Source organism: Oncorhynchus clarkii, chromosome 29, assembly GCF_045791955.1.
Source record: "Oncorhynchus clarkii lewisi isolate Uvic-CL-2024 chromosome 29, UVic_Ocla_1.0, whole genome shotgun sequence".
Classification (NCBI taxonomy): domain Eukaryota; kingdom Metazoa; phylum Chordata; class Actinopteri; order Salmoniformes; family Salmonidae; genus Oncorhynchus; species Oncorhynchus clarkii.
Genome location: NC_092175.1, coordinates 48,067,526 through 48,080,529, shown reverse-complemented (window position 1 = coordinate 48,080,529; position 13,004 = coordinate 48,067,526). Strand labels below are relative to the sequence as shown.

General features: G+C 42.1%; 1 protein-coding gene across 2 annotated transcripts in view; it reads right to left on the bottom strand.

Annotated features, from left to right (window-relative positions):
* The window catches only part of LOC139387768 (dihydrolipoyllysine-residue acetyltransferase component of pyruvate dehydrogenase complex-like), a 28,375-nt gene extending 19,719 nt beyond the window's left edge, over positions 1–8,656 (bottom strand). For both annotated transcript variants that reach the window (XR_011629222.1, XM_071134005.1), the window contains exons 1-2: positions 8,235–8,656; positions 3,878–3,979 (exon numbers count right to left, since the gene is read on the bottom strand). Coding sequence is in view for 1 of the 2 variants with exons in the window: in XM_071134005.1 (XP_070990106.1) it covers positions 3,878–3,979; positions 8,235–8,483 (351 nt within the window). In the remaining variant the exon portion in view is untranslated. The remainder of the gene's footprint in view (positions 1–3,877; positions 3,980–8,234) is intronic.
* Positions 8,657–13,004: the final 4,348 nt, after the last annotated feature.

Genomic DNA, 13,004 nt, shown 5'->3' with positions numbered 1-13,004 from the left:
CACAGACAGTACTGTCTTTTATCGATGGCGGTTATGATATTGCATAGGACCTTGAGCGTGGCTGAGGTGCACCCATGACCAGCTCGGAAACCAGATTGCATAGAGGAGAAGGTACGGTGGGATTCGAAATGGTCTGATCTGTTTATTAACTTGGCTTTCGAAGATTTTAGAAAGACCTATATCCATCCTGCCCTGCCTATCAGTTAGGGTCTGGAGTGTCTCCCCCTTTGAAGAGGGGGATGACCGCGGCAGCTTTCCAATCTTTGGGGATCTCAGACGATACGAAAGAGAGGTTGAACAGGCTAGTAATAGGGGTTGCAACAATTTCGGCAGATAATTTTAGAGAGAGAGGGTCCAGATTGTCTAGCCCAGCTGATTTGGAAGGAACCAGATTTTGCAGCTCTTTCAGAACATCAGCTATCTGGATTTGGGTGAGCAAGTTGCTGCAGGGGGTGCTGAGATGTTGGCCGGGGTAGTGGTAGCCAGGTGGAAAGCATGGCCAGCCATGGAAAAATGCTTATTGAAATGATCGATTATCGTAGATTTATCGGTGGTGACAGTGTTTCCTATCCTCAGTGCAGTGGGCAGCTGAGAGGGTCTCTAATTCTCCATGTGTGTCCCAAAAAGTTTTGGAATTAGTGCTACAGAAAGCAAATTTCTGTTCGAAAAAGTTAGCCTTAGCTTTCCTAACTGACTGAGTATATTGGTTCCTGACTTCCCTGAAAAGTTGCATATCGCGGGGACTATTTGATGCTAATACAGAATGCCACAGGATGTTTTTGTGCTGGTCAAGGGCAGTCAAGTCTGGGGTGAACCAAGGGCTATATATGTTCTTAGTTTTACATGTTTTGAATGGGGCATGTTTACTTAAGATGGAGAGGAAAGCACTTTTGAAGAGCAATCAGGTGACCACTAAATTGTTATAGTTAGGGATGGACATTTCAGGATTTTTGGTGGCCTTCCTAAGCCAGGATTCAGACACGGCTAGGACATCCGGGTTGGCGGAGTGTGCTAAAGCAGTGAATAAAATAAACTTAGGGAGGAGGCTTCTAATGTTAACATGCATGAAACCAGTGCTTTTACGGTTACAGAAGTCAACAAATGAGAGCGCCTGGGGAATGGTAGTGATGCCGGGGGCTGCAGGGCCTGGATTCACCTCTACATCACCAGAGGAACCGAGGAGGAGTGGGATAAGACTACCGCTAAAAGGCTAAAAGAACTGGTCGTCTAGTGCGTTCGGAACAGAGTAAAGGAGGCAGGTTTCTGGGCACGGCAAGGATAGATTCAAGGCATAATGTACAGACAAAGGTAGTGGTAGGATGTGAGTACAGTGGAGGTAAGTCTAGGCATCGAGTGACCGAGAGAGGTTTTGTCTCTAGAAGCACCATTTAAGCCAGGTGCGGTCACCGCATGTGTGGGGGGTGGAACATAAGGGCTAGCTGGGCTGGAGGCTCTACAGTGAAATAAGACATCAATTACTAACCAAAACAGCAATAGACAAGGCATATTGACATTAGGGAGAGGCGTGTGTAGCCGAGTAATCATAGGGTCCAGTGAGTAGCTAGGCGAGCTGGAGGCACGGAGATTCAGACAGCTAGCAGGCCGGGGCTAGCAGCAGGCTAGCAGATGGGCCTCAGGGGGACGTCGCAATGGGAGAGCCTGTTGAATCCCCCTCCGACGGTTTCGTCGGCAGACCAGTCGTGATGGATTGGCGGGGCTCCCTGTCAGCAGCAAAGGGTCCAGACCCATTGGCAACAGAGGTAATTGAAGCCCATGGATTCTTGATAGATATATTTTGCTAGCCGGGAGATGGGCCTAGATTCGAGGCTAGCTCCAGGCTAACTGGTGCTTGCTTCGGGACAGAGACGTTAGCCAGGAGTAGCCACTCGGATAGCAGCTAGCTAACTGCGATGATCCGGAGTAAAGGTTCAGAGCTTGTAGTAGGAATCCAGATATATGGTGGATAAAAGCAGTCCGATATGCTCTGGGTTTATATCGTGCTGTGCAGGCTCGCAGGAGTTGACCGGGCTGAAGCTGACAGATGTCCCAGTTAACGGTGATGGCTAACTGACTACTAGCTAGTAGCTGGCTAGCTTGAAGGGGGTTACGGATCTAAAGTATAAAGAATAGCAGATCCATACCGCATTGGGTGAGGCGGGTGGCAGGAGATTATTCCAATCTGTAGATGGAAAAATTTGATAAAAATATATAGTAAATATATACGAAGAAAGAAACGATATATACAAGGGACGGGACAAGACCATCAAAACATCCCACTACTACGCCATCTTGGATATCTGGGAGTTGAACCACAGAGTGAAGGAAATGCAGCCAACAAGTGCTCAGCATATGTGGGAACTCCTTCAAGACTGTTGGAAAAGCATTCCAGGTGAAGTTGGTTGAGAGAATGCCAAGAGTGTGTAAAGCTATCAAGGCAAAAGGTGGCTACTTTGAAGAACCTAAAATCTAAAATATATTTTGATTTGTTTAACTTCTTCGATATAGGGGGCGCTCTTTTAATTTTTGGATGAAAAACGTTCCCGTTTTAAACAAGATATTTTGTCACGAAAAGATGCTCGACTATGCATATAATTGACAGCTTTGGAAAGAAAACACGTTTCCAAAACTGCAAAGATATTGTCTGTGAGTGCCACAGAACTGATGTTACAGAAAAAAACCCAGATAAAAATACAATCAGGAAGTGCCGCATTTTTTGAAACCGCCTCATGGCAATGACTCCTTATATAGCTGTGGAGGAGCTAGGCGTCATCTTACCTTTTCCACGTTTTCCCCAAGGTGTCTGCAGCATTGTGACGTATTTGTAGGCATATCATTGGAAGATTGACCATAAGAGACTACATTTACCAGGTGGTCGCTTGGTGTCCTCCGTCGCAATTATTGCGTAATCTCCAGCTGCAGTATTTTTCCGTTATCTTCTGATGAGAAGCCAGCTGCCACCACTGATAGATTCTAAACAACGTTTGCCATGTTTCTGTCGATATTATGGAGCTAATTTGGAAAAAAGTTTGGCGTTGTAAGTGACTGCATTTTCATTTTTTTTCTTAGCCAAACGTGATGAACAAAACGGAGCTATTTCTCTTACACAAATAATATTTTTGGAAAAAATGAACATTTGCTACCTAACTGAGAGTCTCGTCATTGAAAACATCCGAAGTTCTTCAAAGGTAAATGCTTTCATTTGAATGCTTTTCTTGTTTTTGTGAAAATGTTGCCTGCTGAATGCTAGGCTTAATGCTATGCTAGGCTATCTATACACTTACACAAATGCTTGTGTAGCTTTGGTTAAAGCATATTTTGAAAATCTGAGATGACAGTGTTGTTAACAAAAGGCTAAGCTTGTGAGCCAATATATTTATTTCATTTCATTTGCGATTTTCATGAAAAGGAAACGTTGCGTTATGGTAATGAGCTTGAGGCTATGATTACGCTCCCGGATACGGGATTGCTCGACGCTAGAGGTTAACACTTTGTTGGTTACTACATGATTCCATATGTGTTATTTCATAGTTTTGATGTCTTCACTATTATTCTTCAACGTAGAAAATAGTAAAAATAAAAACCCTTAATTGAGCAGGTGTCCAAACTTTTGACTGGTACTGTATATTAAAAATATACTCAAGACACATTATCTTCACACATATATTTAGATTGTTGAGAATGGTGTTTTCCTGCTAACTGTATTAAACGTGATTTCTGTCATTCTGACCACCGTGGGTGGACACCTAATAGGTTACACACGCAATGCATATGGGTCCGGTAAACATTTCAAATAGCCCGTAAATGAATATCTTCACGTTGTCTGGCGCCACATTTTTCTAACAGAAAATCTGGCTTGTGTGTGTGTGTGTGTACTCACCTCAGCGATAAGGTCTCCCTCATTGATCTTGTCTCCCTCCTTCTTCTCCCAGCGAGCGATGGTTCCAGTCTGCATGGTGGGGGACAGAGCAGGCAGCTCCACCTACCACACAGTCACACACAAATAATACAAACGTACATTCAGAGTCTGAATCTCTTTATTAAATACATACATTGTTAACTGCCTATGGCAATTTGTATGTGCAAAAAAGTGAGTAAACCTCCCATCTGTACAGTAATATGTCTAGTAAACCTCCCATCTGAACAGTAATATATCTAGTAAACCTCCCATCTTTACAGTAATATATCTAGTAAACCTCCCATCTGAACAGTAATATATCTAGTAAACCTCCCATCTGAACAGTAATATATCTAGTAAACCTCCCATCTGTACAGTAATATATCTAGTAAATCTGCCATCTTTACAGTAATATATCTAGTAAACCTCCCATCTGTACAGTAATATATCTAGTAAATCTGCCATCTGTACAGTAATATATCTAGTAAACCTCCCATCTTTACAGTAATATATCTAGTAAACCACCCATCTTTACAGTAATATATCTAGTAAACCTCCCATCTTTACAGTAATATATCTAGTAAACCTCCCATCTTTACAGTAATATATCTAGTAAACCACCCATCTTTACAGTAATATATCTAGTAAACCTCCCATCTGTACAGTAATATATCTAGTAAACCTCCCATCTGTACAGTAATATATCTATTAAACCTCCCATCTGTACAGTAATATATCTAGTAAACCTCCCATCTGTACAGTAATATATCTAGTAAACCTCCCATCTGTACAGTAATATATCTAGTAAACCTCCCATCTGTACAGTAATATATCTATTAAACCTCCCATCTGTACAGTAATATATCTAGTAAACCTCCCATCTGTACAGTAATATATCTAGTAAACCTCCCATCTGAACAGTAATATATATAGTAAACCACCCATCTGTACAGTAATATATCTAGTAAACCTCCCATCTGTACAGTAATATATCTATTAAACCTCCCATCTGTACAGTAATATATCTAGTAAACCTCCCATCTGAACAGTAATATATCTAGTAAACCACCCATCTGTACAGTAATATATCAAGTAAACCTTCCATCTGTACAGTAATATATCTAGTAAACCTCCCATCTGAACAGTAATATATCTAGTAAACCTCCCATCTGTACAGTAATATATCTAGTAAATCTGCCATCTTTACAGTAATATATCTAGTAAACCTCCCATCTGTACAGTAATATATCTAGTAAATCTGCCATCTGTACAGTAATATATCTAGTAAACCTCCCATCTGTACAGTAATATATCTAGTAAATCTGCCATCTGTACAGTAATATATCTAGTAAACATCAATGACAGTCAGGAGTCTTGAATACCGCAACTAGTGTTTGCATGATATGCAATGCATTTTCAGACTGGTTGAACAATTACCATTTTCTCCAAAGTATTGTTTGTTTGTTATTATATGTGTATTAATATTTCATGGCTGTATTTCATACATGGAAAGCATGGAATTTGGGCAATGCAGAAATAATGACACACTGAAGATAAACAACTTGTGCAATATACATGTAGCACCTTTAAAATCAGTGGCGCCATTGTTGTCATTCCCTTGTTATTGATTGAATATACACTGTGTGTACAAAACATTAGGAACAGTACAGACTGACTGGTGAATCCAGGTGAACGTTATGATGCCTTATTGATATCACCTGTTAAATCCACTTCAATCAGTGTAGATGAAGGGGAGGAGACAGGTTAAAGAATGATTTTTAAGCCTTGAGACATGCATTGTGTGTGTGTGTGTGTGTGTGTGCCATTCAGATGGAGAATGGGCAAGACAAATAAAGTTAGTAGGTGCCAGGCGCATTGGTTTGACTCAAGAAGTGCAACGCTGCTGGGTTTTTCACGCTCAACAATTTCCTTTGTGTATCATGAATGGTCCACCACCCAAAGGACATCCAGCCAACTTGACACAAATGTGGGAAGCATCGGAGTCAACATGGGACAGCATCCCTGTGGAACCCTTTTGACAACTTGTAGAGTCCATGCCCCGACAAATTTAGGCTGTTCTGGGGTTAAAGGGGGTGGCACATTTTTTGATAACACTATACTAAATATAATCACGTCACCAAATAATTGATTAAAACAAGCTGTTTTGCAATGAAGGTCTTCAGTAGCCTCAACAGCATTATGTAGGTTAGCACCATGGTGTAGCCGGAGGACAGCTAGCTTCCGTCCTCCTCTGGGTACATCGACTACCATACAAAACCTAGGAGGCTCATGGTTCTCACCCCCTTCCATAGACTTACTAATTATGACAACTTCTGGAGGACATCCTCCAACCTATCAGAGCTCTTGCAGCATGAACTGACATGTTGTCCACCCAATCATAGGATCAGAGAATGCATCTAGTACTGAAAGCATAAGCTACAGCTAGCTAGCACTGCAGTGCATAAAAGTTGGTTAGTAGTTGACTCAAAGAGAGAGAAAGACAATAGTTGAACAAATTAATTTCTTCCAAAATGAAGGAGAAGCAAGAGAGAGCTAGAGAGAGAGTTTAAAATGTGAAGCTTCACTTTCTTAGCTAGCAAATGCAGCTAGCTAGTTTAGTCTACTCAAACAGAGGGATGCTATGTTAGCTAACTGGCTATGACAGTGGGATGCTATGTTAGCTAACTGGCTATAACAGAGGGATGCTATGTTAGCTAACTGGCTATGACAGAGGGATGCTATGTTAGCTAGCTGGCTATGACAGAGGGATGCTATGTTAGCTAGCTGGCTATAACAGAGGGATGCTATGTTAGCTAACTGGCTATGACAGAGGGATGCTATGTTAGCTAGCTGGCTATAACAGAGGGATGCTATGTTAGCTAACTGGCTATGACAGAGGGATGCTATGTTAGCTAACTGGCTATGACAGAGGGATGCTATGTTAGCTAACTGGCTATGACAGAGGGATGCTATGTTAGCTAGCTGGCTATAACAGAGGGATGCTATGTTAGCTAACTGGCTATGACAGAGGGATGCTATGTTAGCTAGCTGGCTATGACAGAGGGATGCTATGTTAGCTAACTGGCTATGACAGAGGGATGCTATGTTAGCTAGCTGGCTATAACAGAGGGATGCTATGTTAGCTAACTGGCTATGACAGAGGGATGCTATGTTAGCTAGCTGGCTATGACAGAGGGATGCTATGTTAGCTAGCTGGCTATAACAGAGGGATGCTATGTTAGCTAACTGGCTATGACAGAGGGATGCTATGTTAGCTAGCTGGCTATAACAGAGGGATGCTATGTTAGCTAACTGGCTATGACAGAGGGATGCTATGTTAGCTAACTGGCTATGACAGAGGGATGCTATGTTAGCTAACTGGCTATGACTATCCAACACCATAGTGGAACTCTTCCAAGGCAAAAAAACCTTATGCTTTGACTAATTTATAGCCACTGTAGCTTGCAAACAGAACGAAACGGGGATAAACATACCTGAATTTGTCCAACAGAAATTCTTGTTTGCAACTGTTGGACTAATGATTACACCCTAGATCAGCTAGATGCAGGCAAGAGTGTGAAAGGCGGTGTTGAATGTGTCACTGTCATGTGTTTGTCACCTCAAATGTTTATCTCGACCTGTGCGCACCTACGTTGTAAACTTTCATTCATAGGCTAAGTTGTAGCAATCTCATGATGGGCATAGGGACAATTTGAGTATCATGTAGTTGCCTAAACCTATCGATGTTACATTGAACTGGGTGAATGGAATATGAATGACAGTCATCCAATATGCTGTAATAGAAATAAGGCCATACTCATGAAAATAATAATAATTGTCCTCCCTCAATGGCACTGACCGTCACTGGTTGAAATACATATATGTAACATTGCATAAATATTGCCAGGAGTGTTGAATAAAAAAAACATGTTATTTGGGGTCTCCTTGGGCAGTCCACTACTTAATTTTCGTGCAATGAAAACTTTTAATAAACCAGGACCAAGTTAACGTTCACTGATACACAATTCAAAACAATGTCGATGGCTTGCATGGCAATAAAGCTGCATTTTTATCTTTCGGATCTATTTGGGTCGGATACAGACCCGAACCAACTTGGATGCGATTCTCTCTCACCTCAGACATGTTTTGGGATCTGGTCCACCTCGGATCGGATATTGATTTTTTTTTTAAATTACAGGATCCTGTCGGGGTCAGGTAGGAATCTAACGCATCCAATGCTGTTAGGAACTGAATTTTAGGATCCGAGAAGACTTCTAGTCATAGCCCACACAAGCACAAAGTTAACTAGCTAGCTGGCAAGCTACATCACTAAAGTTACCTTCTGGTGCGGTGGTAGGCTGTAGAAGCGCTGGGTGCCGCTGGCGGGCAGCGGGGCTGTTCTGCTGGCGAACACCACGGTGTTCAAACTACCTCCATTGCAAACAGCCCTTGACCGGACAAAACCGTGGTAAAGCCTCAGATGACAAGGTCCCGGAGAGGGGCGAGAGCTCAGGGCAGGCCCAGGTAGGGCACCACGGCACCGGGGAATCGCTGAAGAATTCCTCAGCCGCAGGACGAGACGAAGCATTTCGTCTTGGTTAGTTTAGTCGCTAAAGACCTTTTAAATTCCGCTGGATCTACTCCGGTACCGGAATAGCTGGTAGCAATAAAGTATCTTTCTGTCCCCCGAACCAGCCCAGGTAGCTCTGTGCTCACTTTCCAATGACCTCTCTCATCACAACACAACGCTTTACGGCTCTCCTTCCCCCGTCCTACGCCCGTCCTAAACTAGGTTGCCAGGTTGAATTGCAGATGAAACTCTCCGACGTCATTTCATGTGTACTCTGTTTTTTTTTGCCGTGTTATATTTACTTAATCAGTATGACATTAGGATGAATATGAATATGAAATATATCTAGTAAACCACCCATCTTTACAGTAATATATCTAGTAAATCTCCCATCTGTACAGTAATATATCTAGTAAACCTCCCATCTGTACAGTAATATATCTATTAAACCTCCCATCTGTACAGTAATATATCTAGTAAACCTCCCATCTGTACAGTAATATATCTAGTAAACCTCCCATCTGTACAGTAATATATCTATTAAACCTCCCATCTGTACAGTAATATATCTAGTAAACCTCCCATCTGTACAGTAATATATCTAGTAAACCTCCCATCTGAACAGTAATATATATATAGTAAACCACCCATCTGTACAGTAATATATCTAGTAAACCTCCCATCTGTACAGTAATATATCTATTAAACCTCCCATCTGTACAGTAATATATCTAGTAAACCTCCCATCTGAACAGTAATATATCTAGTAAACCACCCATCTGTACAGTAATATATCAAGTAAACCTTCCATCTGTACGGTAATATATCTAGTAAACCTCCCATCTGTACAGTAATATATCTAGTAAATCTGCCATCTGTACAGTAATATATCTAGTAAACCTCCCATCTGTACAGTAATATATCTAGTAAATCTGCCATCTGTACAGTAATATATCTAGTAAACATCAATGACAGTCAGGAGTCTTGAATACCGCAACTAGTGTTTGCATGATATGCAATGCATTTTCAGACTGGTTGAACAATTACCATTTTCTCCAAAGTATTGTTTGTTTGTTATTATATGTGTATTAATATTTCATGGCTGTATTTCATACATGGAAAGCATGGAATTTGGGCAATGCAGAAATAATGACACACTGAAGATAAACAACTTGTGCAATATACATGTAGCACCTTTAAAATCAGTGGCGCCATTGTTGTCATTCCCTTGTTATTGATTGAATATACACTGTGTGTACAAAACATTAGGAACAGTACAGACTGACTGGTGAATCCAGGTGAACGTTATGATGCCTTATTGATATCACCTGTTAAATCCACTTCAATCAGTGTAGATGAAGGGGAGGAGACAGGTTAAAGAATGATTTTTAAGCCTTGAGACATGCATTGTGTGTGTGTGTGTGTGTGTGTGCCATTCAGATGGAGAATGGGCAAGACAAATAAAGTTAGTAGGTGCCAGGCGCATTGGTTTGACTCAAGAAGTGCAACGCTGCTGGGTTTTTCACGCTCAACAATTTCCTTTGTGTATCATGAATGGTCCACCACCCAAAGGACATCCAGCCAACTTGACACAAATGTGGGAAGCATCGGAGTCAACATGGGACAGCATCCCTGTGGAACCCTTTTGACAACTTGTAGAGTCCATGCCCCGACAAATTTAGGCTGTTCTGGGGTTAAAGGGGGTGGCACATTTTTTGATAACACTATACTAAATATAATCACGTCACCAAATAATTGATTAAAACAAGCTGTTTTGCAATGAAGGTCTTCAGTAGCCTCAACAGCATTATGTAGGTTAGCACCATGGTGTAGCCGGAGGACAGCTAGCTTCCGTCCTCCTCTGGGTACATCGACTACCATACAAAACCTAGGAGGCTCATGGTTCTCACCCCCTTCCATAGACTTACTAATTATGACAACTTCTGGAGGACATCCTCCAACCTATCAGAGCTCTTGCAGCATGAACTGACATGTTGTCCACCCAATCATAGGATCAGAGAATGCATCTAGTACTGAAAGCATAAGCTACAGCTAGCTAGCACTGCAGTGCATAAAAGTTGGTTAGTAGTTGACTCAAAGAGAGAGAAAGACAATAGTTGAACAAATTAATTTCTTCCAAAATGAAGGAGAAGCAAGAGAGAGCTAGAGAGAGAGTTTAAAATGTGAAGCTTCACTTTCTTAGCTAGCAAATGCAGCTAGCTAGTTTAGTCTACTCAAACAGAGGGATGCTATGTTAGCTAACTGGCTATGACAGTGGGATGCTATGTTAGCTAACTGGCTATAACAGAGGGATGCTATGTTAGCTAACTGGCTATGACAGAGGGATGCTATGTTAGCTAGCTGGCTATGACAGAGGGATGCTATGTTAGCTAGCTGGCTATAACAGAGGGATGCTATGTTAGCTAACTGGCTATGACAGAGGGATGCTATGTTAGCTAGCTGGCTATAACAGAGGGATGCTATGTTAGCTAACTGGCTATGACAGAGGGATGCTATGTTAGCTAACTGGCTATAACAGAGGGATGCTATGTTAGCTAACTGGCTATGACAGAGGGATGCTATGTTAGCTAACTGGCTATGACAGAGGGATGCTATGTTAGCTAACTGGCTATGACAGAGGGATGCTATGTTAGCTAACTGGCTATGACAGAGGGATGCTATGTTAGCTAGCTGGCTATAACAGAGGGATGCTATGTTAGCTAACTGGCTATGACAGAGGGATGCTATGTTAGCTAACTGGCTATGACAGAGGGATGCTATGTTAGCTAACTGGCTATGACTATCCAACACCATAGTGGAACTCTTCCAAGGCAAAAAAACCTTATGCTTTGACTAATTTATAGCCACTGTAGCTTGCAAACAGAACGAAACGGGGATAAACATACCTGAATTTGTCCAACAGAAATTCTTGTTTGCAACTGTTGGACTAATGATTACACCCTAGATCAGCTAGATGCAGGCAAGAGTGTGAAAGGCGGTGTTGAATGTGTCACTGTCATGTGTTTGTCACCTCAAATGTTTATCTCGACCTGTGCGCACCTACGTTGTAAACTTTCATTCATAGGCTAAGTTGTAGCAATCTCATGATGGGCATAGGGACAATTTGAGTATCATGTAGTTGCCTAAACCTATCGATGTTACATTGAACTGGGTGAATGGAATATGAATGACAGTCATCCAATATGCTGTAATAGAAATAAGGCCATACTCATGAAAATAATAATAATTGTCCTCCCTCAATGGCACTGACCGTCACTGGTTGAAATACATATATGTAACATTGCATAAATATTGCCAGGAGTGTTGAATAAAAAAAACATGTTATTTGGGGTCTCCTTGGGCAGTCCACTACTTAATTTTCGTGCAATGAAAACTTTTAATAAACCAGGACCAAGTTAACGTTCACTGATACACAATTCAAAACAATGTCGATGGCTTGCATGGCAATAAAGCTGCATTTTTATCTTTCGGATCTATTTGGGTCGGATACAGACCCGAACCAACTTGGATGCGATTCTCTCTCACCTCAGACATGTTTTGGGATCTGGTCCACCTCGGATCGGATATTGATTTTTTTTTTAAATTACAGGATCCTGTCGGGGTCAGGTAGGAATCTAACGCATCCAATGCTGTTAGGAACTGAATTTTAGGATCCGAGAAGACTTCTAGTCATAGCCCACACAAGCACAAAGTTAACTAGCTAGCTGGCAAGCTACATCACTAAAGTTACCTTCTGGTGCGGTGGTAGGCTGTAGAAGCGCTGGGTGCCGCTGGCGGGCAGCGGGGCTGTTCTGCTGGCGAACACCACGGTGTTCAAACTACCTCCATTGCAAACAGCCCTTGACCGGACAAAACCGTGGTAAAGCCTCAGATGACAAGGTCCCGGAGAGGGGCGAGAGCTCAGGGCAGGCCCAGGTAGGGCACCACGGCACCGGGGAATCGCTGAAGAATTCCTCAGCCGCAGGACGAGACGAAGCATTTCGTCTTGGTTAGTTTAGTCGCTAAAGACCTTTTAAATTCCGCTGGATCTACTCCGGTACCGGAATAGCTGGTAGCAATAAAGTATCTTTCTGTCCCCCGAACCAGCCCAGGTAGCTCTGTGCTCACTTTCCAATGACCTCTCTCATCACAACACAACGCTTTACGGCTCTCCTTCCCCCGTCCTACGCCCGTCCTAAACTAGGTTGCCAGGTTGAATTGCAGATGAAACTCTCCGACGTCATTTCATGTGTACTCTGTTTTTTTTTGCCGTGTTATATTTACTTAATCAGTATGACATTAGGATGAATATAGCCACGTGTATTTACCCAATTATTTAGATAACACCATAAAGCCAGTCTCTACTAGTGTTTGTCTAGTTGTCACAGTGAGTAACAACTATAATTCTAACAGAAAACTATCTCTATCTGGCAACGTTGAGGACTCGTTCTACTGTCGTAAAAAAATCGCAAAGCGGCTGCTCTGGGAGCCCTGTAGTTTGGTAGTAGCGCCACCTGAGGGCGCTGACAGGCCGGTTTG